General features: G+C 47.0%; 1 protein-coding gene across 5 annotated transcripts in view; it reads left to right on the top strand.

Annotated features, from left to right (window-relative positions):
• Positions 1–26,473, top strand: part of Efr3b (EFR3 homolog B) — a 103,291-nt gene that overhangs the window by 45,841 nt on the left and 30,977 nt on the right. For all 5 annotated transcript variants that reach the window (XM_023711036.1, XM_023711035.1, XM_023711034.1 and 2 more), the window contains exons 2-4: positions 7,184–7,260; positions 8,109–8,236; positions 15,385–15,535. In XM_023711036.1, coding sequence (XP_023566804.1) covers positions 7,184–7,260; positions 8,109–8,236; positions 15,385–15,535 — 356 coding nt within the window. The remainder of the gene's footprint in view (positions 1–7,183; positions 7,261–8,108; positions 8,237–15,384; positions 15,536–26,473) is intronic.

Raw genomic sequence — 26,473 nt, 5'->3', positions numbered from 1 at the left:
ACTAGATCGGACTTGTAATGATACACCTCTTTACAGCCTCCCAAGAGCTGGGATTACAGGCGCGTGCCACCACGCCTAGTCTCAATTGCTGTCTCAGCGTGCCTAGGTGGCGGGGCCGGCACAGCAGGCCAGGGGATTGAACCCCCTAGTATATGTTTGTGTAATATAATGATTATGTTTTTTGTTGGGAGTTGGTACATTTTTTCATCCACTTTTTTTTCCATCTACCTCTACCTCTTGATCTCTCCTTTTGAGAATGAGCCATCTCCTTACTTCTCGTTATCTTTTGTTTCTTGTTCGTAGTTTTGATTTCTGATATAAGAGAAACTGCATGATATCTAAACTTGTACTTTTTATTTCATGTAACATTATTGTCTTGAGGTGCATCTATTTTTCTATAATGACTCAACTTTTATCTTTCTCCATTATGTATGAATACTACATCTTCTCTACCCATTCATATAGTCTGTTTCCAAGATTTAGCTATTATAAGTTGTGTTGCTATAAAACATGGGTATGCACTTATCACTGTAACATGAACTTCTTTAGGAAATTACCTAGAAAGGGACTAACTAGGTCAAGTGAAATTTCTAGTTTTAGTCTTTGGAGGACTCTCCATACTGATTTCCATAGTCGTTGTTATAATTTACATTCTTACCAACAATAGTGAGAAGGGTTCTTTTTCCCTCCACAGCCTTGCTAGCATTTACTGTTATTTCATTTCTTGATGATGGCCATTCATTCTGAAGTAGCGTGGAAATCTCAGTGTTGTTTTAATTTGCAGTTCTCTACTGGTCAGTGATGTTGAGTATTTCTCCATGTAATTTACTCCTTCTATGAAGTATCTATTTATCTCACCCATTTTTGATTGGATCTTTTATTTGGGGGGGGCTAATTTTTAGTTCTGTATGTATTTTAAATGTTAGAGATGTTAGTCCTCTGTCTGAAGAGTAACTGACAATTTTTTTTTTCCAATTCTGTAGGTTCTTTTTCACTATATTGGTGGTTTCCTTTGCTATGTAGCAATCTTTTAATTTTATCTGGTCTCATCTGTTGATTCTTGGTCCTATTTATTGTGCCATTTAGTTTCTATTCTTTGATTAACTTAAAGAGTCTTACCTATTTTATCTTCCAATAGATTTTTCTTTCTTTCTTTTTTGGTGGAATCGGGGATTGAACTCAGGTCCTTGCACTTGCCAGGGAAGCGCTTATTCCACTGAGCCATCTCCCTGGCCCCGATTTTTCTTTTTTTTCCCCCAGCAGATTACTTCTGCATTAGCATTTATATAATTGAGCCAGTTTGATTTTAGTGTAGTATGTAGTGATATGTATATGGGTCTAGACACAACTTTTGTAAATAGCTAATTTTCCCAGCCTCATTTAATAAAGAAACTGTTTCTTCCAATGTACATTTTTAGGGCAGGCAAGATAGCTCAACAGACTAATTACCTGCTTAGGCAGGGGCAAGGGCAGGGGTTCAATCCCTGGGACCACATGCAGCACTGGCTCTGCCCCTGGGCGCACTGAGTCAGTGAACAAGTCCAGGCATGGTAGTGCACACCTGTAATCCCAGCGCTGGGGAGGCTGAAAACAGGAGGATCATTAGAAGTTGAAGCTGCGTAGCGAGACCCTGCACAAAATTAAAAAAAAAAAAAAAAGTACATTTCTTTTTCCTTTGTCAAAGATCAAATAGTTAAATGTGCCCAGAGTTGTTTCTGCTTCCTCTGTTCTGTTCCCCTGACCACATGTCTGTTGTAGTGCCAGTACCATTTGTGATTGTAGTTTGTAATACCACTTTCAGTTCAGGATTTTGATACTTCCTACTTTGTTTTTATTACCTAGAATTGCTTTTACCAGTCTGAGTGATTTCTGGTTTCCCGTGAATTTTAGGATTTTTATTTCTTTAGCTCTGTAAGCAATAATGCTAGTATTTTGATTGTGATTATGTTAAATCTAGGTATCAGTTTTGGGAATAGAAGCATTTTGACAGTGTTGTTCCTTCTCATCCAAGAACTTGGGATATCTTTTCATTCTCTTGTTGTGCTCTTTGAGCTCCTCTTCCACAGTACTGTAGTTTTCACTGTGTTGGATAGGATTTTCACTTTGTTGGATAGGTTAATTCCTAAATATTAATTTTCTTTTTCTTTTTTTAATATTTAATTTTCTTGATGCTATTGTGAATGGTAAAATTTGTCCTAATTTCCTTTTCAGTGAGTTCATTATTGCTGTACAGGAATGTTATTGATTTTTGTGTTGCTTTTGTATCCTGCTGTATTGCTGATATTGGTTATTAATTCTATGAACATTTGGTAGAATTGGGGGGGTTCTTCCATGTACAGGATCATGTCATCTATAAATAATGATAATTTGACCTATTTGTTTTCTATTCTGAGAAGAGTATGCAGTCTGTATCTATTAAGTTCATTTGTTTGAAGATTTGACTCAACCCTAGGATTTGTTGATTTTTTTGGTCTAGTTGCTCTATTTGTGATAGTAGGGTGTTGAGGATCTCACTATAATTTATTGCTGTTTATCTGGTCTTTTTATGTCCAGTAGTGTTTGTTTTATGAAGCTGTGAGCTGTTGTTTAATGTATATATGTTTATAATTATTATCTCTTGCTGTTGAATTGCTCCTACTTGCTTTTTTGATCAGTTTTGGCTTAAAGTCTACTATGAAAATAGATTAGCTATTTCTGCCTGTATCTGAGTTCCCATTACATGGAATGTTTTTTCCATCCTTTGATGTTTAGTCTATGAATTTCTTTCTGGGTTAAATGTGTTTCTTGTATGCAGCATAGCATATCATTTTGTTTCTTGATCCATTCTGTCAATCTCTGTCTTTTTTTTGTTGTTGTTGTTCCTCGCATGCCTTCAGGGCACGTTTGCCAGCGGGAGAGTTGTGAGGTTCGAACTCCAGCCACCCGAGGTTGACAGCTTTGTGGAAGCAGCCACTTAAAGGACTGAGCTAGGCCCAGGCCCCCGATCTGTGTCTTTTGACTGGAGATCTATACTCTTTTTCTTTCTAAATCAAGCTGTTAATTTTCGTTTTCCCATCTTATTTTTCCCAGTAAAAGATTAAAAAATAAACAAGCAAACAGATACAATTCCAAAACTAAACAAAAGAATATGTTCAGACACTTGTGACCTTATAAATACCCTGATGCCTGCTGAAATGTCTCAGAGGTTCTGCTGTTAGGGATTATTTTTGTTGGCTTTAAGCCTCCCCCCACCTCCTCCCGCCCGGGATGAGGATTACACTCAGGGCCTCTTCCTCTGAGCCCTTTTCTAAAGTTTTATTTTGAGACCTGGTCTAACTAAGTTGCCAAACTGTGCTTGAACTTACAGTTTTTTCTGCTTCAGCCTCCTGAATACCTGGAATTATGGCTCCTTAAAGCTTTTTTTTTTTTCTTTTTAAAGCATGTACTCTTTTTTTTTTTTTTAATTTTATTTATTTATTTATTTGAGAGAGAGAGAGAGAGAGAGAGAGAGAGAGAGAGAGAGAGAGAGAGGCCAGCTCAGCCCACCAGGGGGCAGGCTGGCTGGCATGTGGTGCTGGGGGATTGAACCGCGGTCCCTGATGCTTTTGCTAAGCTTGTTCTAAGTAGGTGCTTTAGACCACTGAGCCATCTCTCCAGCCCTAAAGCATGTACTCTTGGGGAGACCATTTATCAGCTATGATTATCTTGTGAATCAGGTAATCAGATCACTGAGATAGGGGTTCAAGTTTTCAGGGGGATGCTAATAAGATCTATTTTTTAAAAATCTTGTATGTATGTATGTATGTATGTATTTAGTACAGGGTCTCACTACACAGCTCAGACTCATAGTGATCCTCCTGTCTCAGCCTCCCCAACACTGGGATTACAGACATGTGCCACCATGCCCGGTTTTGGTGGCTGGCACAGCTGGGGCCTTCACAGCAGGCAGTATCGGGGATCAAACCTGGCTCCTTGCTCTTGCCAGGCAAGTGCTTAGACTGCCAAGCTGTATCCCCAGCTCTAAGATCTATTTCTGACACCGGGCACTGTGACACACATCTATAATCCCAGCACTTGGGAGGCTGAGGCATTGTTGAGAATTCGAGGGCAGCTTGAGGTACAAAGTGATTTTTAAGGCCAGCCTGAACTACACAGTTTAACCTTGTTTCCAAAAGACAAAAATCCTCTATTTCTGAGACCAGGGTAGCCACCTGAAGGGTCCCACCTGAGGCTCCTGGGAAAGAGGCAGAGAAAGGTAAAATGCCTAACAGGAAGTAGTAGAGGAGACTGTCAGAGACCATGGCCCCATGTGGTATGGGAAGATAGGGAGAGGCGTCTCTGCAGGCTCAGCCTTCTCTTCCTTCCTGTCTTTCTGGGCAGTGGGATCTTCTTTCCTACAGTGTAGTGCTGCGTGCAGCAGTGGTCATATCCAGGTGGGGGACTTTGTGGCTTCAGCTCTGGTCCTTGCCCTCCTCACCCGCTGTCTGCTGGGTGTTGCCATCTAATGTTCCCATGTTCTCCCAGCCACCTGTGTCTCAGCTGGGTAAGGGTGCCCCTGTTCTCTGGGTCCTGTTCCTTGTCTTGCGCCTCTTGGGACCACCTGTGTCTTTGCTGGTTCTGCCTTCCCTCCAGTCTTGAGTTTGCCTCCCAGCCTCAGACACAGCTCCCTGCTAGAATCCTGTCTGTGGATGGTCCTAATCATCCCTTACTGTGCAGGAGGCTGCCTAGGGCTCCTGTTCCCACTGTAGGCAACTCCTAACCCTTCAGCCTGCTCCACACTATCCTCTGTGTAGCCTCACCTCACCCTCCCTATTCTACAACAGAGACAGACATGGCCAAAAAGTGCCTTATCCCATGAAATTCCTGGGTGGGAACCACTATTATCTTTGTTTTTCTTTTATATACAGGGAAATGGAGATTTAGGTTAAGTAACTCAATGTCAAACAATAAGAAATTGAAAGAACTGGGATTTTAACCTAAGTCTTTCTGACTTCTGATCCCAAACTCATAGCCTCCATGTCCTGGTGCTTTGAAGACTCCTAAGTGTGGCTACTGGCCAGTGGGTGAGTAGCACCTGGTGCCCAGGGGGCATGCAGAACCTCGGGCTACACTTGAGACTTAGCTGCAACAGACTGCCTGACCAAGAGCTCCAGGGACCCAGGTGTGCACTGGGTCTGAGATGCGCTGCCCTTGTGGTTTTCCAAGCTCAGGGACATGCATCCTTGCTGGAGGGGACAGGCACATGGCCTCTCAAATCTGATTTTCAAGGTTCAGATTTTTTTTTTTTTTTTTTAAGTACAGGGTCAACAGGGTCTTACTACATAGATCGGGCTCATAGCGATCCTCCTGTTTATAGCCTCCCAAGCGCTGGGATTCCCAGTCTCAATCACTGTCTCAGCGCACCCTGGAGGCGGGGCCAGCACGGCAGGCCCAAGAATCGAACTTCTAGCCCCTGCATGTGCCTAAGCAGGTGCTTTAATCCACTGAACTATTTGGCCAGCCTCAAGGTTCAGATCTATATATGCCATGTATTAGAGCTATCGAGTTCTTGGGAGGTAACACCTTAGCTAAGGTTTTCTCGTCTGTAAAAGGATGATACATTTAGTACCCGTGGAATGAAGTTGGAGAGATTAAGCAAGTCAGTGCATGTCTTACCCACTTGGACAATGGGTAAAAGTATCCTGAGAGCCACATAGGTAGGGGTCCAGGCAGCCACAGGCTTAAATCCTGGCCTTAGAATCCCAGATGGGGAACATGTCCTCCTTGGGCTGTCCCATCATGATGAGGTCAAACCCAGATGCCAACCAGACAAACCCCAACACCTCCCTGGCAGAACAGGATGGGGAGAAGATGCCACAGAGTGCAGACCGAGGGCCTGCACAGCTTCCCTGGGGGTAGGGCTGCGGGATCTCAGATCAGTATCTGGGGCTCAACCCACAGCCTCTCAGTGCCCTCAGCAGTGTCTCCAAAGACATGCCATTCCCTAATACCCACCTCTGCCTTGAGCGCACAGAGCCCGTAGTGCTTGTCTGCCATCTTCCCAGTAGGGGTCCAGGTTCCCCACCTATGGAGCTCCCAAAGCTGCTTCCTGAGTGTAGAGCTCTTTGGGTGGTTGAAATAATTCCCACTGAAGGAATTCATTCTGTTTTCAGTCACCTCCAGGCTTAATCTTCCCAGGGCACATTTGCATTTCAAGTAGAATGCTTATACCAACAATATTCACCATTAATATGAGGGGTGAAGGGGCCCTCATTTCTCTTTGGGGGATGGGCTTTCCCAGGTCCCTTTCTGACCTCCCTCCTCCTCGCCCTGCAGTGGGTGGACAGGATGTGTAGGGGAAGGTTCCTGCCTGGTGCACAGGTTGAAAGAGAGCTGCCTTCCCAGATATCATTGTTTCCTGTATTAAACGTTGTGGTGAGACCTAGAGTTATTTTGTCAAAGTTGCTTTTATCATTAATTTCCTATCACCATTGCCAAAGACCAAGAAGGAAGTCATCTCAGTCTTCTCAGTGAAATAATTTTACATTGTGCAAACCTGTGGCATTGTTCTTTGGTTTTCCTTGTTCACAGATTGGCATTTGGGAGCCATGCACTGGACAGTCTTGGGTCTGGCCCAGCCCTCAAATTCTGCAGTTTTCAAATATCTTAGTCACATTGCACTAAAAATACAATTTCAGATGTTAACAGTTAATGCTCACTTGAATTTAGCAGACTTTCACAAAGCATCCTGCCCTGGAAGTGGCCACAATAAAGGGAAATTGGGGCACAGAGAATGGATGGGATTGGGAACAAATGAAGAGGCGAGTAGGAGCCATGCCCCTTTTGTTGCTGTGTCTGTCTCCCCAGGACTTGAGCTGTAGGAGGTGGCTGTATAGTTGGTCCTGTCCCACAAGTGTGTGTGTACGTGTGTGTATGTGCTGGGGTAGGATGCTCATGGTCTTAATGGGAGCTCCCACCCATGAAGACTCACCCCTCCTAGTACCCTTCTAAGTCTGGGATTTACCCCTGCGTATTACACTCACCTGATCCCCAAGGAGAGGTATGAAGTGGGAGTGGCAGCAGCTTGGCAGTGGAGGTCCTGGACATAGAAGGACAAGGCTCTCTTTTGCCCCTAGACTGTGCTGACCTGACCCTGACCCTGGTGTCTGGATCTCCTTGGCCTGACCCAGGATTTACTCATGGATATTCCATGGTTCCATTCCAGGTGTGTGTGGCTGCTGTGGCGCCCTTCGCCCCAGGTACAAGAGGCTGGTTGACAACATCTTCCCCGAGGATCCTGAGGTAAGTCACACTCTGATGGCATCATCATGACTCTCACTACCCAGGCCTCTCTGAGCTTGCTGCGGAGGAAAGGCAGGCATAATGGAGCCCTGGCCCCCAAAACCCAGCCAGAGAGACAGGAAGGTTGAGGGCGTGTGGTCTCAGGCTTCAGAGGAGCAGCTGAAAGTGTTTTGGTGGCCTTCCCATCCTCCTGGGGGAGGGTCCCCGGGCACCAGCTCTCTTGGTAGGAGATTGCCCTACTGGCTGTGCTTCCGCTCAAAGCCCCACATCTCTTCCCAAGCTGCCCCAGGAACTGTGGGATGCATGGTGTGAATGTGCAAGAGGCCCAGATCCTGGCTTCTAAGCCGCCTTGTCCCACGTCAGGCTGCACTGTGGGTTGTGGTCTGGAAGTGTCAGGATTTGATGTACTTGACTTGCTCTTTGGGAATCAATGGTCTCTTCTGAATAGACAATCGCATTTCTAGCATCCTCAGGAGAGCTCCCCAAGGGCCGCAGAGCTCCTGCTTTATGACTTGGTTCCAACACATCTTAACCCTGAGTGGCTTTTAACGAAGGCTTGCTGCTATTCATTCACACCCCCACACACACTCAGCCACATGTGCATATACATTCGTGCATATACTTGCATACACATACTTCTGTCACTATTCGGATTTTTTCAGAGCTAGCTGGCATGGAGGGCTATAGCCCTGGGTCTCGGCTGACTGCGTCTCTGCAGCCAGCATGGTGTCAGGCATGGGCATAACTGGCCCTGTATAAATGTTGATTCAGTTGGTTGTGTTTACCTCCAAGCGCGAACCCTTCTGCCATGGTCTGGCCATGGTGATTTTGAACCATCTCTCTTGCAGGATGGCCTGGTAAAGACAAATATGGAGAAACTCACCTTCTATGCCCTCTCTGCCCCAGAAAAGCTAGACCGAATTGGCGCCTACCTCTCCGAGAGGCTCATTCGAGATGTGGGCCGTCACCGATACGGGTGAGCAGTGGCAAGTGGGGAGGCTGCCCGCAGACTCCGCTCTGCTGTTGGGGAAACAGTGGAATGTTTCGAGTAAGTGGCCGCAGGCTGGATGACTCAACAGGCTGAGCAAACAGGAGCCGGACTGAGAAGGGGCCCCACAGCTGTCACGAAGAACAGGGAAACCGGGTGCTGCTGCCGCAGTTTGAGAAAAAGTTCCTGAGGAGCACTGCTGTGTCTCCACACAGAAGCCCTTGTACCCAGTGTGGGGCCTGGGAATAGCCCAGCCCAGATCACGCTGTCACTGCTCTGAAGCCTGCCCTGTTTTATGCCACTTAGTGTTGTTAAAGACTTGAGGAGGAACCATCCACTTCCTAGAGGGAAGATAAGGTTAGGGGTACTGTGTTCATTAAAAGTACACTTCAGCTGGGCGTGGTAGTTTATAATCCCAGCACTCGGGAGACTGAGGCAGGAGGATCATTGTGGTTTGAGACTAGCCTGGGCTACAAAGTGAACTCAAGGCCAGCCTGAGCTGCAGAGAGAGACCCTGCCTCAAAAAAAAAAAAAAAAAAAAAAAAAAAGGCACATTTTAGTGAAATTATTAATTAATCTTCTGAGAGGGAAAGACTGATTTTTTGTTTTTAATTTTTATGTATTTGGTACAGGGTCTCAGTATGCAGCTTGACTTGTTATGATCCTCCTGTTTTCAGCCTCCCCAGAGCTGGGATTACACACACATGCCACCAGGGCCACAGGCTCAGGGTGCCCTGGGGTGGGGCCGGCACAGCATGTGGTGCTGTGCTGGGGATTGAACCCTGGTCCCATTGCTTGCAGGGGCTTAGTCCACTGAGCTAGTTTACCGGCCCTCTAAGACTATGTTTAAAAGAGAAAAGAAGGCAGAAGAAGGTGAACGATCAATAAATTTAGCTGTTTAAAATTTAAATATTTGGATGTAAACAATATTTTGTTTGTTTATTTGGTGTTTTGAAAAAGGGTCTCACTCTGTAACTCACGCTGGTCCTAAACTTACTATGTAGCTCAGGCTGGCTTTGAACTCACAGCTGTCTTCCTGTCTCAGCCTTGTAAAGGCTGGTACTATAGGCATGCACCACTGCTAAGAATCAAAGTTTTAAAAGCAATCACCAGATGTAAATATTATCAAATAAGACAGAGGATTCAAGCCTATACGTTATTAGAACAGAACAAATGCTTTGGGTATCGAGTATGAAGAATAAGAATAAGTGGTCTTGGGGCCGGGGAGCTGGCTCAGTGGAATAAGCACTTCCCTGGCAAGCACAAGGGTCTGAGTTCAATCCCCGGTTCCACAAAAAAAAAAAAGAATAAGTGGTCTGGCCAGGCATGGTGGTGCATACCTATAGTCCCAGCGCTCAGGAGGCTGAGGCAGGAGGATCACCTGAGTTCAAGATTAGCCTGGACTACATAATTCAAGGCCACCATGAACTGCTGTGAGACCCTGTTTAAAAAAAAAAAAAAAGTAAGAAGTCTGAGGCAAAGGTCAGGTACAAATAAGCAGCTTGCACATGGGTGCTAGAAGCTGTTTCCAGCATTGGATAATAGTTAACAAGCTTGTCACTGGAGGCGAAGTCTGAAATGCTAAGCTCTGATTGGGTTACTACAAAATCAGATATTTCCGAAACTAACCAGAAATGGCAAAAAGGGAAGCATTCTTTATAGAAAGAAAGAGTACAAACTGGTGAAACTTTCTCGGAGGCATTTCTGAAATATGTGTCAAGAACTACAAAGCGATTTATGCCCTTTGACCTAGTAATTGCATTTCTGTTCACCTGTTCCCAAGAAATTAGCCTTAAATACCATCTGCCTTACACAGGGAGATGTTTATTATGGTGTTTTATAATAACAGGAAAGTGGGAATAAAGTGCTCAATAAGAGAAGAGTTCAGTAAATTATGGTGTAAACCATTTGATAACATTATCTAATCAATAAAAATGGTGTTTATAAAGACACTTACTTTGTAATGAGTAATGCCTTATGAAATGAAAAATAGGCTGCATAGTTGTATATAAAGTATTTATAATAAAATTAAAAAGTGGGCATCAACAACAAATCACAGTTGGTAGAAAATATACCACAACATTGAGAAGATTTGTTTTGTGAATGATGCAGTCAGGATTTCTTTTTATTGTTGTTGTTGGTTGGATTTTGTATCTACTTTTTTTTTTGCGGTACCAGGGATCAAACTCAGCACCTTGCACTTGCCAGGCAGATGCTTATGCCACTGAGCTATATCCCCAGCCTCTGTACCTACTTTTTTGTGTGTTTCCCAACTATTCCCTACCGGGCATGTGTTATCACCACGATAGAAGAAGGAACTTGTTGCCTTCTTCCATGCCACAATTCAGAGGCTCACCATCCAGAGAACTCTGCAATGGCCCTGGCAGCATCAATAACAGGGTCAGATTCTGGGCAGAGCTTCCCAAGACCTGCTGGTCCTATTCTCCATCCTCTACCTCCCACTACTCCTTCCTTTTGTTTGGTTGGATTCTCACTCTGCATGTTCAGATGAGGACAGCGGCCTTAGGAATGGTCTCTGCTTCCATTTTCCTGTCTTAATCCTGCTAGATAGGATCTTCAGCTCACAGACCCAGAACTATACCTTCCTGGTTCCTTCAGGATAAAATCCACTCCTCAGCTTTACTTCTGAGGTCTCCCACAACCTGCCCCTAACCCAGCCAGCATACCTGCTGTAGCACTGGCTGCAGACAGACTGGCTGATGCCCCCTCGAAAGAGAGCCTTGAGCTAGAATGAGAAGGTTTGCAGGTGCTGTCAAGGTGCAGAAAGCCCAGAGCCCACCAGCAAATCTGCCTCCAATCCCTGCTAGGGATTAAACTAAGGGTTTTGCTCATATTAAGCACATACTGTGCCACTGAGCTACCCTTAACCCCAGCAAATCTTAAGTCAGGCTACCCTAGTGTAAAAAGCAGAATGTAAACTCATATATTTCCACAGTCACTCTACACAATAAAATTAGGTTAAACATTGCATGCTGTTATATAAAGGGCCCTGACATACTATACAGTATACTTCAGCAAGTAAAAATCACTTTATCCTAGATTGAACCTACAGCTAATGTGCAGCTAGCGCATAAAAGATTTAACACTAATTGTGCCTGCCCTCTGCACAGTGATGTCTGTCTCGGTAAAAATGTCCAGCAGCTGGCAGAGCCACTTAGAATCCTGAGGATGGCAGTGCAGAATTGGCATTGCCCTGTTAAAAATAGCCCTTGCAGCCTGTATTTAAAGCCCAAAGGCCTTGTGGAGGGCTTTCATCATAAGCACTTGGAGAAGAAAAGTCTGTTCCAGCTCATCTTTAGTTCTCTCTCCTCACCCGCCCTGCCTTTCCTTCCCAAGTGCCTCATATGTCTTCATCTTCCTCAGTACTGATGGCAGCTTTGGAGAAGCAAAGTACTTACAAACAGACTGGCAGGGGCTGGCTCTCCCTGTCCTGACTCAGGTGTCTGTTTATGGTGTGACCTATGCACGTGGACATTATGGCTGGGTCCCAGTGGTAGCACCACCCTCTTCTAACCACTGCTGCCCTATACAGTCAGGCTGTTGCAGTTAGAGAGGGATCCTGTTTTATGAGAGCTTGGCATCAGAAGTATAGCCAGATGTAGGCAGAGGGAGCGCGAGGGTGAATTTCAAGGCGTCATTCACTCATTACCATGGAGTCGAGTGGGCAGTGCAGTGGGTCATGAAGGCTTGCCAGCCAGCCCAAGTGCTGAAACACCCTAGAAACTTGGGAGCAGGGGAGGTGATAGCAGTGCTGGGTGAGACTCGGCACAGTAGTCCACAGTGACCACCAACCTCTGGCCATACCATGCAGGGTGCCATATTAGGTGTTGTCAGGATCCTGGTGCCCTGAGCTCTCGCCCAGCCTGGCCTGAGCTCAGGGGTGGGGACATCCAGGGCCAAGGAAGGTGAGGCTACTTATCCCAACCTGAGGACCCTGAGGCTGGTCAGAGGGTGACTGACCGTTCAGGCGAGCATACGGAAGACTCTCACTGGGTGGAGAAGGCCAGCCTGAGTTCAGGCCTCAGAAGGGCACATTTAAACTGACCAGGCACATTTCAGCTGCCCAGAATAAGAGGTCCTTTGTCAAGGCTGCTGCTCTCAGTGATTCTTGGATGATGACTGGCCTGCTAAGCTATCCCTCTCCTCCTGCCTGCTGATCCTGATTCCTGGTCCCTAGATCTGTCTTCCTGTCCAGTTAAGTCTGGTTCCCAGGCAGTGTGTCCCACTCCTGCCCTAGAGGCTCCAAACCTCCTCTGGCTTCTAAGGATGTCCCTGACTGAGCACCTCTCTGAGGCTCCATATGAAGTACTTCCTTTCTCTTTGCTAAGCGCCAGGCCCCTGGGTATTCTCCTACATGGTCGTGACCCTCTTCTGCCTTGGTCCCTGACCATGACTTCCTGCTGTTGTAACCTGCCTCATGTTTTCCCATGCCCCCACCCCCATTCATGCCCAATCTCTCGGATCCCTTCTAGTACGTCTGAGACAGGGTGTCCACTGCTGCTGTGGTCAGTGACCAGTTCTTGCCTCCCCTGTAGCCCAGCTCCTTCTTGACCCTTTCTACTCCAAGTACCTGGTAGGCCTGTTCGGGTTCCCAGAACTGTCCCTTCTCTGGGCCCCTTCCAACACCCCAAGTCCAGAGCACATCTCTGCTGACGGTGACCTTCTGACCACAAGTCTGTTGAGTGAACATACTCTGAGAACTCCATGCTCTGTTTCTTCTGAGAACATAGGCCTAACAGATGGGCCACACTCAGGAAGGTGACAATAAAATAGGACAGACACAGAGAGCACTGGGTTGGAGGTTCCAAGATACTCTGAAAAGTTCAAGTTCATAATTACAGTCGTGCTATCCTTGGTACTATATCAGAGATGAAAAACAAAGGGGAATGTGTTCCAAGGACAAGGCCTTAAGCTTCTTTATCTTTCAGTTTCTCTTCTGCTGTAATTTTCATTTTCCATCAAAATTTCCAGTGCTGGTCATGCGCCAGCCCCCATACTACCCTGTGCCAGCAAAGCTGTTTTTTGCTCACCAGGATATTCTGGAAATTTTTTTGGCAAGAAAAGGAAAAGTGATAATCTAGGCTCAGGGGTTTAGAAAGCTTTCTAGGGTCTTCTCTTGCCTAACCACACTCAGCCTACCTACTTAAACTCTGTAAGGTCATAGAGAGGTGGGTGCAGATTCCTTCCTGTGAAAAGATGCTGGGATGCTCTGAGAGAAGAGAAGGCTGCTTTCCCTGCCTCCTGTCCTTTTGCCATGGTTGGCTGCTTGATCATGTCCAGGTTTCTCAGCAGGACAGGTCTGTCCACCTGCAGGGCTCCTGGTCAGTCTGCTTCCCAGTCTGCACTCAGGCTCTGCCTCAGTGCCCCTTGTGAATGCAGGACAAGACTGCAAAGCACAGCAGGTCTCCTGGGTGACTGTGATGGTGCAGGGCAGGAGTGGACAGCTGGCTATGCGTGCTGGGTCCTGGAGGAGGGGTCCACTCACAGGGAGCTCAAAGGCCCCAGACATCTGAGAAGCATTCTGCAGACAAACACACCGCTGACTGTGTGTGAATGTACCTAGGGACAACTACCTAGTAATATTTAATAATAATTTAATTTAATAATAGTTGACCCAGTTTCTATAGATTAAAGAAGTAAACATTTTATAAAAGTAGAAAAGAGTGGGCTGGGGAGATGGCTCAGTAGAATAAGTGCTTCCCTGGCTAGCGCAAGGTCCTGAGTTCAATCCCCGGTTCCACCAAAAAATAAGAAAAAGTAGAGAGGAAAATTTCTAAGTGTAGAGACTTTATTTTTTCTCTTTCCTTGATGTAAGAGTTAGCACAAAGGTCCCTAAGAAATAATATCTGATGCTTTTCTTTCTTTCTTTTTTTCTTTTTGGCAGAACTGGGGATTGAACTAAGACTCTTGTGCTTGCCAGGGAAGCACTTATTCTACTGAGCCATCTTGCTGGCACCCGATATTTTTCTTTTTGTCTTTTTTTTTTTTTTTTTGGTGAAACCGGGGATTGAACTCAGGCCCTTGCACTTGCCAGGGAAGCGCTTATTCCACTGAGCCATCTCCCCAGCCCCCGTTTTTGTGTTCTTTGAGACACTTTCCCTATGCAGTTCAAGCTGGCCTTGAACTCATGGCAGAAGATTTTTTTTCTTTTTTGGCGACCTCAAGATGCCTTCAGGTCATTTCTGGTTTGAAATGAGTATCTGGGTTCAAACCCCAGCATCCTGAGCCTGACTGCTTTGTTTAAGCAGGCACTTAAACAACTGAGCCAATGGGCAGGTCCCCCGGCCCTGAACTCATAGTGATCCTCCTGACTTAGCCTCCTGAGTGCTGGGATTGCAAATGTGCACCAGCTATCTGATGTTTTTTTTTTTTTTTATTATTTTTAAGATGTCATTGTGTCTTTCTTTATTTCTTCCTTCCTTCTTCTTTTTTTTAATTTTTTTTATTTTAGGGAAGGGTCTACAGGGTGTTCATGGTCTCACTACTAGGACTTGTAGTGATCCACCTGTTTATAGCCTCCAAGAGCTGGGATTACAGGCACTCACCACCACGCCTAGTCTCACGTCTGTTTCTTGATGTGTTTGGATTTGCAGAGTGGGGACAAGTCCGAGGCAGTTGGACCACACTGTCTAAACTTGGGCAGCCATTGGCAGGAGGGTGGGGCCTGGTGTCAGGTATCAGGATGGTTCCAGACATTGTCCTAGAGTCATGTTTCTTGTGTGTGTGTGTGTGTGTGTGTGTGTGTGTGTGTGTTTTCCCCAAACTTTAAGGAATAAAAGAGAGAAGAGAGACTAGCTGATTAAAAGTGCTTAACTATTTGCCTAACATTCAAAGATAGATACGATTTGGATGAAGATATAAAGAAGTAAATCCTTGTACTGTAGTCCACACACCTGACTTGAGAGGGCAGGCAGCGTCAACCCTTTGAAAGGCACTGTTCAGATCTGATTCTTTCTGGCTCTCAGTTCTGGGCCAGAGCCATGTAGATACTGGGAGCCCATGGGAAAGCCTTCTGCCCAGCTGCTGCCCTGAACACTGACTCCCAGCTCGCACATCAGGCAGTGGGAGTGGGAGGGCCGAGAACCGCCAGTGAGGTCGGGGTGTGCTCTCTGCAGGTACGTGTGCATTGCCATGGAGGCGCTGGACCAGCTGCTCATGGCCTGCCACTGCCAGAGCATCAACCTCTTCGTGGAGAGTTTCCTCAAGATGGTGGCCAAGCTGCTGGAGTCAGAGAAGCCCAATCTGCAGATCCTCGGCACCAACTCGGTGAGCAGGGTGGCGGCCTGGGCACGGGGTCTCCTGGTAAGGGTCTGGAGGTGGGCTGAAGGAGGGGAGGGAAGACCTCTAGGTCTGCTTCTGTTTTGTTTCTGACCCTCAGCACCACATACTGCTTCTTTCATTATCCCCTTTTGTGTGAGCAAAGGGATTTTCTGTTTTTTAAAAATGTGAATACTGTGTACCTTACATATCATTTCTGTCAATCTATAAAAAAGTAAAACTTTAATAATAAAATTCACCACCACTTACTGGTCTTAGCATATTCACCAGGTTAAACAACCATCAACATTATCTAACGTACTTATCTTTAGGCTGGTCGTCTTCCAACTTTAACAGATTTTTCCCTTAAGTAATTTTAAGTGGAGCCCCAAGAAATAGAAAAATATATTCACACAGAGGAGCCCACGAAGCTCAGTGCCCTACCAGGTGACCTCTGAAAGGGTCCAGGTTCTGCGTGTTTCAGAGTAAACTGGTAACTGCAGATGAAGGAACCGCAGCCGTGAAAAGACCGAGAGGAAACAGGAAGTTCTGCCCTTTCCTAGCTGTGTACCTCCAGAGGCCTTGGTGTTTTGGTCGATTCCATGGGCAGGTTGCACTTGGTGTCTGTAGGTCCTCCGAGCTGTCTGTTGCTGGTCCCAGTACAAGTGGCTGCTTTCATGGAGGTTCAGATTCATAAGAGAAGAGCTCTCAGGTATGTCAAGAGCTCCCCGTGTCATGTGTGTATTTATATAACCAAGAATGTTCCGGCTACATTCTTTAATTTCTCATCTTTTCTCATCTTTTCTCCTCCCCTTAGGCATACTTTCAGCACCAGTTCTTGAAGCCACTAAGATGTAACTGTTTTACAGGTCTTAGGTGAGGCCTTCATCTCTCTGCAGAGAGCTCTAGAGAGAAGATCGGAAGGCTTCTCCGTAGGCATTCTCAGCCTGACACTTGTGAATCTTTATTACACGGGTCAGGTCTTACTTCCTGTTCTTCCTACATTGGTTTAACCAGGAGGGAGTCTTGTGATGTTTCTTTCACCGGCAGAGAATGACAGCTCATTCCCTTCCCTCTCCTCTCCCTGTGTGCCAGCTGCCTTTGACAAATTACATATACAGTATAGCTGAGGGCAAAGTCCTTTTGTCAGGTTGCCCTGGCAACTGCTTCAGATACTATTTTAGTTGTCTTGTTTAAGATAACTACAGTCTAGAAGAGAACATCTGATGGAAAATAAACTAGTCGTCGTGCCTCTGTGAGGGCCACAGAAGCAGGTGGCTGCTGGCTCTTTTGCCCCACAGCAAATCTTAGCCCAGGGTAGGGGTTTTGTGAGCTACAGGTGAAAATTCGGCGTCCTGTGGCTTCCCCTCGCAGTGCATCACTGTGTCAACCAGGGCACAGGCACGTGAGTGGTTGCTTTTTGGCAGACTGGAGGTTCTAGAAGGACAGGCTCTCCTAAGTAAGTTAAGTAAGTCAAATATGATGTTAGTCCGACTCCAGCTTGGAGGCAGCCTTTCCTAGCATTGCCCTTCTCCTGGCTGCTCTTCCAGTCTCTAGGATGGGCTCCTGGCGCCTTCCCACGTAGAGCATTCCTTGGCTCCTTATCATCTAAGACTGGCCGGTATGCTAGTGCTTGATATAATGTTAGAAAATTAAGCTGGGGCAGGGAGGTGTCAAGAGATCTCAGGATCTTTTAGGACTTGGGGCTTTGTGGTTGCAAAGGAGGCTGGTGTGGATTTACAGAGGCACTGGGTCCTGACTGCCTGCTTCATCCTGCAGCATGTTCCTTTCATCTACATAAATGAACACTTGCAGTGTGGATAAAGGTTTTTGTGGCCAGGAAAAGAAAGAGAAGAAGAAGATAAATAGAAAGAAAAAAGAGAAAAGCAGGAAAGCAGGGCTGGGGTTATAGTTCACTGTCACAGTGCCTGCCACACACAGATACAGAGACAGACAGACACAGACAGAGACAGAGAGATAGCAGAAAAAGACAGAGAGAGAGAGAGAGAGAGACAGACACAGAGAGAGAGAGAGAGAGAGAGAGAGAAGAAACTATTGAGTTCAACTAAGCCCCCACTTTTCTAGTTTTCTCTGCCTTGAAATGGAGGCAGATAAACTGCTTTGCGATTGCATAGTGAGTGTGTTTTCCTCAGATCTGAGAGTGCAAGGTCAGAGCCTCTCCCTAGCTTCACCCATGTGGGGTCCTCTCTCTGGAGCACAAATCTGGGCCCCCAGCCTCTGCACAGGGCAGCCATTCCCTGTAACAGTCTCAGTCCCAAGGCCTCATGACCTCTCCTCAAGCCGGCTCCACCTGCCTGTAGCTCTTTCCTCAGACCTGGCTTAGCTGCCACAATCAGCTCAGAACAGATTTCCACTCTGCAGGGAATCTCTTCAGAACCCCGACCCCATTCCAGGGTGCCACAGCTGAAGTCTTCTGGAAAACTTCAAGAGCCAGGCCTCAACCTTCTTGGAGGTGCTGGGCTCGGCAGTAGGAGAGTGACAGAAAGTACTGTGTGGTGGCCCATGTTTAGGGTACTCTGTGATATGGTGAAGGGTCATACCAGCCAACCCTCTCTCCATGGGGACAGTACATCTTTAGAGTTAGAAATCTGTGGAAGTCATGTAAATAGCAGGTTTCTCCTGATGGCTTTCTACTCAGGTGACTGTCATGCTTTTCTTTCATTCTCTCATTCTCTCACAAAGTACCTGATGCCCTAATTAACGAAGGGAAGGATTATTTTTTAATTAATTAGTTTGTTTATTTGATACAGGGTCTCACTACTTTGGGGCCTTGAATGGAAGGATTATTTAGCTTAGAGTTTGTAGAGGTTTTAGTCCATAGTCACCTGGCTCCAAGGCAGAGGGCAACAGCTCCTGGAGGTGGAAGATTGCAAAAGCAACAAGACAAAAAGGGAGGAGCAGAAAGCAAGCCTCTTTCCCTCCCTTGTATTATGTGCAGACTATTTGCCCCAGGGCAGGTGTAGCACTCACACCCATAATCCCAGTGTGAACCATGAATTAATCACATATCCAGAAGTGCACTCCCGTGACTCTATGAGATTTTGGGGGATCCTGTAGGAACAAACCATAACAGTGACTCACTCTCCCATGTCCTTCTCCACATTCTCTTTTCTCTTTCTCATTCTTCTTAGTTCCTGCAGGAGATAGTAATCCTCCCCAACATGGGTGCCCATGTCCTAATCGCTAGAACCTGTGACTGATGCAAAGGGACTTTGCAGATAGCAGCAAGTTAAGGGACTGGAAATGGGGAGTGTCCTGGACTGTCCAGATGGGCTCACTGGCATCACAAGGGACATTAGAAGAGGGGCGCCCAAGGTTGGAAATACAGCTCAGCAGCATGGTACCTGCCTGGCAAGCAGGTCCTGAGTTCAACTTGCAATACCAAAAAAGAAGAAGGGCCCCCAAGAAGACCAGAATCAGAAAGGGAAGTGATTGTGGAGGCAGAGAGAAGAGAATTAAAGGTGCTTCACTGCTGTCCTTGAACACAAAGGAACACATGAGGCAAAGCCTGTAGGTGGCTGCCTGAAGCTGGGGAACAGTGTGGCTCATGTCGGACTTCTGAGCTCCAGAACTGTGAGATCAGAAGTCTGTGTTGTTTTAAGCCACTAAATTGTGGCCATTCATTACAGCAGCCTCGTGAAGCTAATACTGTTTCCTTTAGTGATTCTTTTTTTTTTTTTTTTTTTTTTTCAACAAATAATACACTGCATATATTCTTCTTAATGGTAGTGATTCTTTTTATACCCCTGGAAGGTCTGTGATCTCTGAGGTGCTTTGCTCCACCCTCTTCTCATTCTGTTCCCCTGGACGATGTCATCGACTCTTACGGTAGTCTAGGGGCTGGAAATGGTGCAGTGTCCAACACCAGCCTAGCAATCGGCACTGCCAGATGCCAGTGGGCTAGAGACGGGCTCTGTGGCATCAGGTGGCCTCTGAAACACTTGGGACCAAGGCTCAGCACCAGAAACACAGGATCTTACACGGAGGCAGCCAGGCTATCTCTTGGCCTATGCTTCCTGACTGCAGGCCCAGGGTACATGGGAAACTTGGGCCAAAAGGAATAGCTTCCCCAGAATGGCCAGGACTAGATATTTCTGGAAGTTTCTAGAACGGCCGCTGGTTTTGCAAAGACCCTTGAAGAGGGGACAGCATAATGTGGGTGGACAGGGGAATTTCTGTGCCTTGGCTGGTGGTCAAGAGGTTGGCATTGTTGATCCCATTATGGGGACTATTTCCTGGCTCTAGTGAAATCTTCTCCAGGGAATCACAGTAAGTCACTAAGTCAGAGCAGTTGCTGGTTTGGTTGCACATGCCTGTAATCCCAGCACTCTGGGAGGCTAGGGAAAGAGCATCAGAAGTTTGAGCTCAGCAACCTAGTCACTTAGTGAGACCCTGTCCCAAAATAAAAAATAAAAATAGACTGAGGAAGCAGCTCAGTGCAAAGGCCTTGTGTTCAGCGTTCAGCACTATAAAATAAGACTAAAACCAGGACTGCAAGGAGAAGGGGGCCAGCTGGATACAAGTTGAAACCATGTGCTTTGCAAGGTCCACTTTCAGCTAGAATTTGCCTTAGTGAAGTGGAGAGCAGTTCCCATTTACCTACAGGGAGCTAAGTGCAGCAGGAAGCCAGCCATCTTCCGGCTCAGACAGAGGTGGGCCTCTGTGTCTGCCCTGTATGGCTCCCTACGTTTCTATTCTTGGTGGCTCAGAATGCTGACCATACAACAGGGAAAGTCCAGCTCACCTCAGAGAGACTTGGTTGGTACAAAAGTGGGGCCAGCCTGCTCAGCTTCCCATCTGCAGACCAGGGAGAGCGTTAATATTTGGAGCTTGCTTTCTCTCCCTTACTCAGTCCCTTCGTAACCCCCAGCTTTCCAGCATTATGGCTCCTGCCAGCCCATCCTGGAGGGAGACGATCCATCCCAGCAAGCTCAGTACCCTTTGCTGTATATAAAGAGCTGCAACTTTGATCTTGAAAGGGTGGCCTTAGCAGCACCCATGGCCTTTGAAATGTCACATGTTCGGTATCTCCAGTGTGTTGCTATGGAGACCTTCTTCATCATTGCTATATATGAAAAAAAAAAGCAAAACTTCAACATTATTCTTTCATAATTTCATACATTATGCAACTAGTATTTAAATAAAAGCCATTTGTAAGGAATGAGTTAGCAATGGTGGAGGAAAAGCAGATGGGAAGTTCCTGCTGTCTCATGCATTTAGAAAAATAGTAACTGGTCCCACCAGTCTAAGTCCATGGAGAACTCATTCACAGTAAGCCATAAAGACCCTGGCTGGGGCCCTCTACTCCTGCGCACCTACCGACAGCTGTTCTTCCAGGGCAGCTACTGATCCAGACAAGATGATGAAGGTCGGAGTGCATGCATTTGGCCGTATTGGATGCCTGATCACCAGGGCTACTTTTAACTCTGGATATTGTGGCCATCAGTGACCCCTTCATTAAGCTCAACTCCATGGTCTACATGTTCCAGTACGATTCCACCCACAGCAAGTTCCATGGCACTGTCAAAACTGAGAATGGGAAGCTCATCATCAGTGGAAAGGCCATCACCACCTTCCAAGAGCGAGATCCCGCCAGTATCAAGTGGGGTGAGGCTGGTGCTGAGTACGTGATGGAGTCCACAGATATCTTCACCACCACGGAGAAGGCCAGGGCTCACCTAAAGAGTGATGCCAAAAGGGTTCTCATCTCTGCCCCTTCCGCCGATGCCCCCATGTTTGTGATGGGGATGAATCACAAGAAGTACAACAACTCCCTCAAGATTGTCAAGAGCACTTCCTATACCACCAACTGCTTAGCCCCTCTGGCTAAGGTCATCCATGACAACTTCAGCATCATGGAGGGACTCATGACCACAGTCCACGCCATCACTGTCACCCAGAAGACTGTGGATGGCCCCTCTGGGAAGTTGTGGGTGATGGCCGCAGGACTGCCCAGAACATCATCCCTGCATCCACTGGTGCTGCCAAGGCTGTGGGCAAGGTCATCCCAGAGCTGAATGAGAAGCTCACAGGCATGGCCTTCTGTGTGCCCACTCCCAGCATGTCAGTAGTGGGTCTGACCTGCTGCTTGGAGAAAGCGGCTAAATACAATGACATCAAGAAGGTGGTGAAGCAGGCATCAAATGGTTCCCTCAAAGACATCCTGGGCTATACCAAGGACCAGGTTGTGTCTTCGACTTCAGCAGTGACACCCAGTCTTCCACCTTTGACGCTGGAGCTGGCATCACTCTGAGTGACTACTTTGTCAAGCTCATTTCCTGGTATGACGATGAGTTTGGTTTTAGTAACAGGGTGGTGGACCTCATCGTTCACATGGCCTCCAAGGAGTAAGTGCCTCCCCACCACAGCCCAGAGAGACCAGAAGGACGGAGAGGCCACACTGTAGAAGTCACTGCCCTACTCAGCCCCAGAACTGAAAATCTCCCCCTCACAGCTTCCATCCTAGGCCCCCGAGAAGTGGAGGGACCTTGGGAGCCTGGCTCGCTGCCCTTGCACACCCTCAATAAAGCCCACTATAACCCCCCTCCAAAAAGACCCTGGCTGAGGGAGAAACTGTTCTCTGATAGGCAAGGCTGGTAGAGTCCTGGCCATGCCAATTGGACAGGGCAGGTGCTCTTATTACCCACGTTTTCGTGATAGGGCAGTGAGGTCCAGGGAACTTGAGTAACTTGTTCTGATCACCATAGTGATACCCTGGGATTCACGACTCCAACCCCTCCTCACATGCCCAGCACTGCACTGCCTCTTAGAAGCAAGGTAAAGCCCTGACTTTGTGAAGCCCAAGGGCCCAGCCACATCTCAGCAGGTTTGGGCCCATTTCCTTGGTGGACCACACAGTGGGTATGGGCTCTTGACTAGGGTCCTGTGTTGCACCCCAACCTGATGCTCTGAATCATGGTCACCATGACCTTCCATCTAGCCCTTCCTGTCACCCCCTGGCAGCTGCAGGAACAGCACAGGGAGGGGCTAAGAAGGACACCGCAGATCAGCGCTTCCTGACCACCACGGAGAAGGCCAGGACTCACCTAAAGAGTGATGTCAAAAGGGTTCTCATCTCTGCCCCTTCCGCTGATGCCCCCATGTGGAGCTGCCAGCCTCCACACTGAGAAGCGAGGCTCCTCCCACTGAGCTATCAGACCCAACCCTGAAGTGCTCTCAAAGCCTGGCATAGAAAGGGCACTCATTAGCAAGTCCCGTTGCCATCTCCAGTGTTGTGAATGGGGCCCACCCCCTCTGCAGTCACACTATATGGTGCAAGAAAGCCAGAGTCCTAGTAGGATAAGAGCATGCAACTGTCTTCCCACCAGCCCTGGGCCCTCATTTCCACAATGGAAGGAACAGATATCCTGTTAAATTCATGTGTTGCTGAAATTATCCCAGCAGTGGACATTGCAGTAGACTGAAAACTGGTGCCCCTCAAGAAGCTGATGTCTGAATCCTCTGAACCTGTCCTTCTTCACAGAAGCAGGGAGTATGCAGATGCGATTACATTCAGGATCATGAGCTTGGAGTAATGCTGGGTTATCTGGGTGGGACTCTAAATGCAATCACAAATGTCTTGTAAGAGAGTGGCTGAGGGAGATGTGACACTCAGAGGAGGCCGATGTGAAGAAATCAGCAGACACATTAGAGCCAGGGGAAATTGACAGAGATGCCTAAGTAACAAGTGCATTAAGAGTGTTTACTGTTGCTGTCCCTGCATGGTGTGAACTGCTTCCTTTGCATTTTGCTGCCTCTGTGCCTGACATTAAAGATGGAACAGGAAAGCCTACTGCACAACAGGCCACTACAGGAGGATCATGAGTTCAGGGCCAGCTTGGGCAACTTAAGGAGATCTGGGCGACTGGAATTTTAAAGACTCAGGCACAGACCTAGCATGACTCTTCCTGATGCAAACTCCTGCGTGTTTGAATAGCTTCCTCAAGGACTCACACCTCTTGTGGCTTTTGAGGGTGTCCCACAGAACAAAGCATGGGTTCAAACAAAGGGAACACGCACTGATAAAACAATACTTAAAATTTGTTTTTCAGAGCCAGTGGGATGGGGCAAAGGGGGGCAGCCCAAGCGTTTAGGACACATCAGTACACTGCTGCAGCAAGCCCCGCTCTTAGTGACTGGTACAGTACTGAATTGGGGAGGGGCCAAGAAATGGAAAACTTGGAAACAAAAACCTCACTAATAATATGCATTGAATTTGCATAGTTCTTGTTATTCAGAAGCTCAGAAACAAACAAACAAACAAAAGCTCAGAGAGCAGTCCTGATTCTTTCTAAGAGGTTACCTACTCTTTAATGAGAGAATAGCAGGGCCAACTACTTGTTGCTGGTTTCACAGCCATGGCTGCTGGGCCCCTTTCCTGCCCCAACACTCCTGCCCCTCAGGGTTGGCCCTGCCCCCGTCCTATTGTACCAGGTGACCTCCAGCCTTTGTGTGGTGCTCCTGTGGATGTGATGTCATCATCCAACTCCCTGCCCATAGCCTCTGTTCTCCCCTGTGGACACCAGGTTGGGGAGTGGCTGTCACTCATTTTTTTCCTCTCCATACCCCACTGGCACCAGTCACCACTTTCTATGGTATTGGCTCCCACCTGAGCTCTGGGCTTGGTGCCATGAAAATGACAAGGACAAGACTGCACCTAACTTAACCCAGAGCTGATGGAGCTGATCTAAGCGGCTACAGTCACCATGATGGTTGTGGCACTGTCGTGAGCGTGCCTGGGTTGCTGTGCCACATGTACGTTATCCTGGTGACCACTCTGTGACAGAATCCTAGTGTCCCCTTTCCACACAGCTCTCCAGTCCCCTGGATGCAAAAGATGGATGAAATAAGCATGTGACTGTGCAGGAGCAAAGCATGGTCTGCTTACATGGAACCACCACCAGGTTGGTTCTCTAGTGGGCTGTGGACTATGAAGTGGAGACCCCAGGTCAGCAGACCCCACCCTGTGGGGTTTGGGATTGAAAACCAGTGTCCCTGCTCTTCCAGCCCCACCCTTCTGTGCCCCAGCCCCCAGGAAGACCAGGTCACCTTTTCAGGGTGAGGTCACATCCTTAGCCTTCTCTTGCTTTTCCCTATATTGTACTCCAGCCCTACCCCACCTCCAAGCAACATCCTGGGGCTGCTGGGCCTGAGGTGCTGCAGGATGCAGAGGGCAGGGACAGAGACCAGGAGAAGCTTTGTGCCTTTGAGCAGCCCCTTCCCACCCACCCTGCAGGCTCTGACAACCACCCTTCCTTCCATGCTCGCTTCTGGGAGGTTGCCTGCTTCAGATTCCACATTTGAGTCAGTGTCTGCAGCTGTGTCTGGCTTCTGTCACTTAGTATAATGTCTTCTGGGTTCATCCATGTTGTCAAAAGTGACAGGATCTCTTTTTTAAAATTGGAATAATATTCCAGGGGTGTGTGTGTGTGTGTGTGTGTGTGAGAGAGAGAGAGAGAGAGAGAGAGAGAGAGAGAGAGAGCATGTGTGCGTGCATAAATCACATTTTCTGTATCTACTTCTCTGTCAGTGGACATATATGTTGTTTGCAGAGCTTGGCTATCTTAAATCTCACCACAAGAAAGAGAGAGAAAGAAGGGAATGAGGGGGGCAGGCAAGAGAGAGAGAGAGAGAGAGGAGAAGTAAAAGGTGGTGGGTGCATGGGAGGTAATATTTTAATTAGCTTGATCATGATTATTTTATAAGCCCGGAAGATAGCTCAGTAGAATAAGCACTTCCCTGGCAAGACCAAGGGTCTATGTTCAATCCCCAGTTCTGGGAGGCTGGGGCAAAGGCAACACCGATTCATTCGTATGATTATTTTATAGTCTATATGTATATTGAAACATTAGTTGTATACTTAGGATTTTTATTTTTCATTATACTTCAGCAGAGCTGAACCAAACGCTAGGAAGCTGGGCTTTCAGGAGGCTCTGCTGGAAAAACCCCAAGTGGGTAAAGGAGGTAGAGACCAGGCCTTTCCTGACAGGCTGACCTAGCAGCTTAGGGTTATAGATCTCGTCCTTTTGTAGGATGAGAAGAATCACCTCTCTCTAGGTAAGAAATAAAAGAAATGGTGTGCGTAAAAGGCTTAGAGTCATTCCTGACATTCTAGAAGTTTCTTTCACTTCCATAGCTGTTAGTCACAAACCCTCAAACCAGAGGACATCAAATTTGGTTATTTGTTCTCTTGACATTCATTTGAGTCAAAGTCTACTCTCTTTCCCTCTGTTGATTTTTTAAAAATATTTTTCTTTCTAAAACTTGTACACAGGATGTCTTATTTAAGCTGCCTTGTCATATTTGAAAGAGATACAGTTTTAAAAGCTTAAAGGAGGCCAGGTGTGGTGGCGCACACCTGTCATCCCAGCACTTGGGAGGCTGAGACTGAGGAGTGCTTTGAGTTCCAGGGCAGTCCAGGCTATAAAGTGAGTTCAAGGCCAGCTGAAACTGCATAGCAAAACCTTGTCTCAAAAAGATAAACAAAGCACCTTTAAAGAGCCCTAGTGAACACTGGCTGCTCATTTTACACATGGGAAAACCACAACATAAAAACTTGAATTTCCCACACGTAGGTTGGCGCCCCCTATTAAGAGCTACAGCTGCTCTCATCTCTCTGTCGGTGTGTCCCCTTGGGCTGGACAGTGCCCTGCCTGGGCCCGGCTGCACCCGTGAGCTCCTGTTGGTGACTGTGGAGGTACTTGGGGCTGCACCTAGAATCTGTCCAGGTAGCAAAGTGTTTCTAGCCTGGGCTCTTGAAGGCCTTGCAGCCCACAACCTGCTTTGCCCTTGTTTCTGAAACTCCTGGACACTCGGATGACCATGACGTTGTGACTACATGAGTTGCCACTGCCTCCTCTATATTGCCACATCAATAATGCAAACAGTGGGTTTATTGCTAATATCAGACCATTGAATCTCATATAT

This window comes from Octodon degus, unplaced genomic scaffold (assembly GCF_000260255.1).
Source record: "Octodon degus isolate 3935 unplaced genomic scaffold, OctDeg1.0 scaffold00019, whole genome shotgun sequence".
Taxonomy (NCBI): Eukaryota; Metazoa; Chordata; class Mammalia; order Rodentia; family Octodontidae; genus Octodon; species Octodon degus.
Note: the sequence above shows the minus strand (reverse complement) of the source record. Positions and strands in the feature narration are given on the sequence as shown.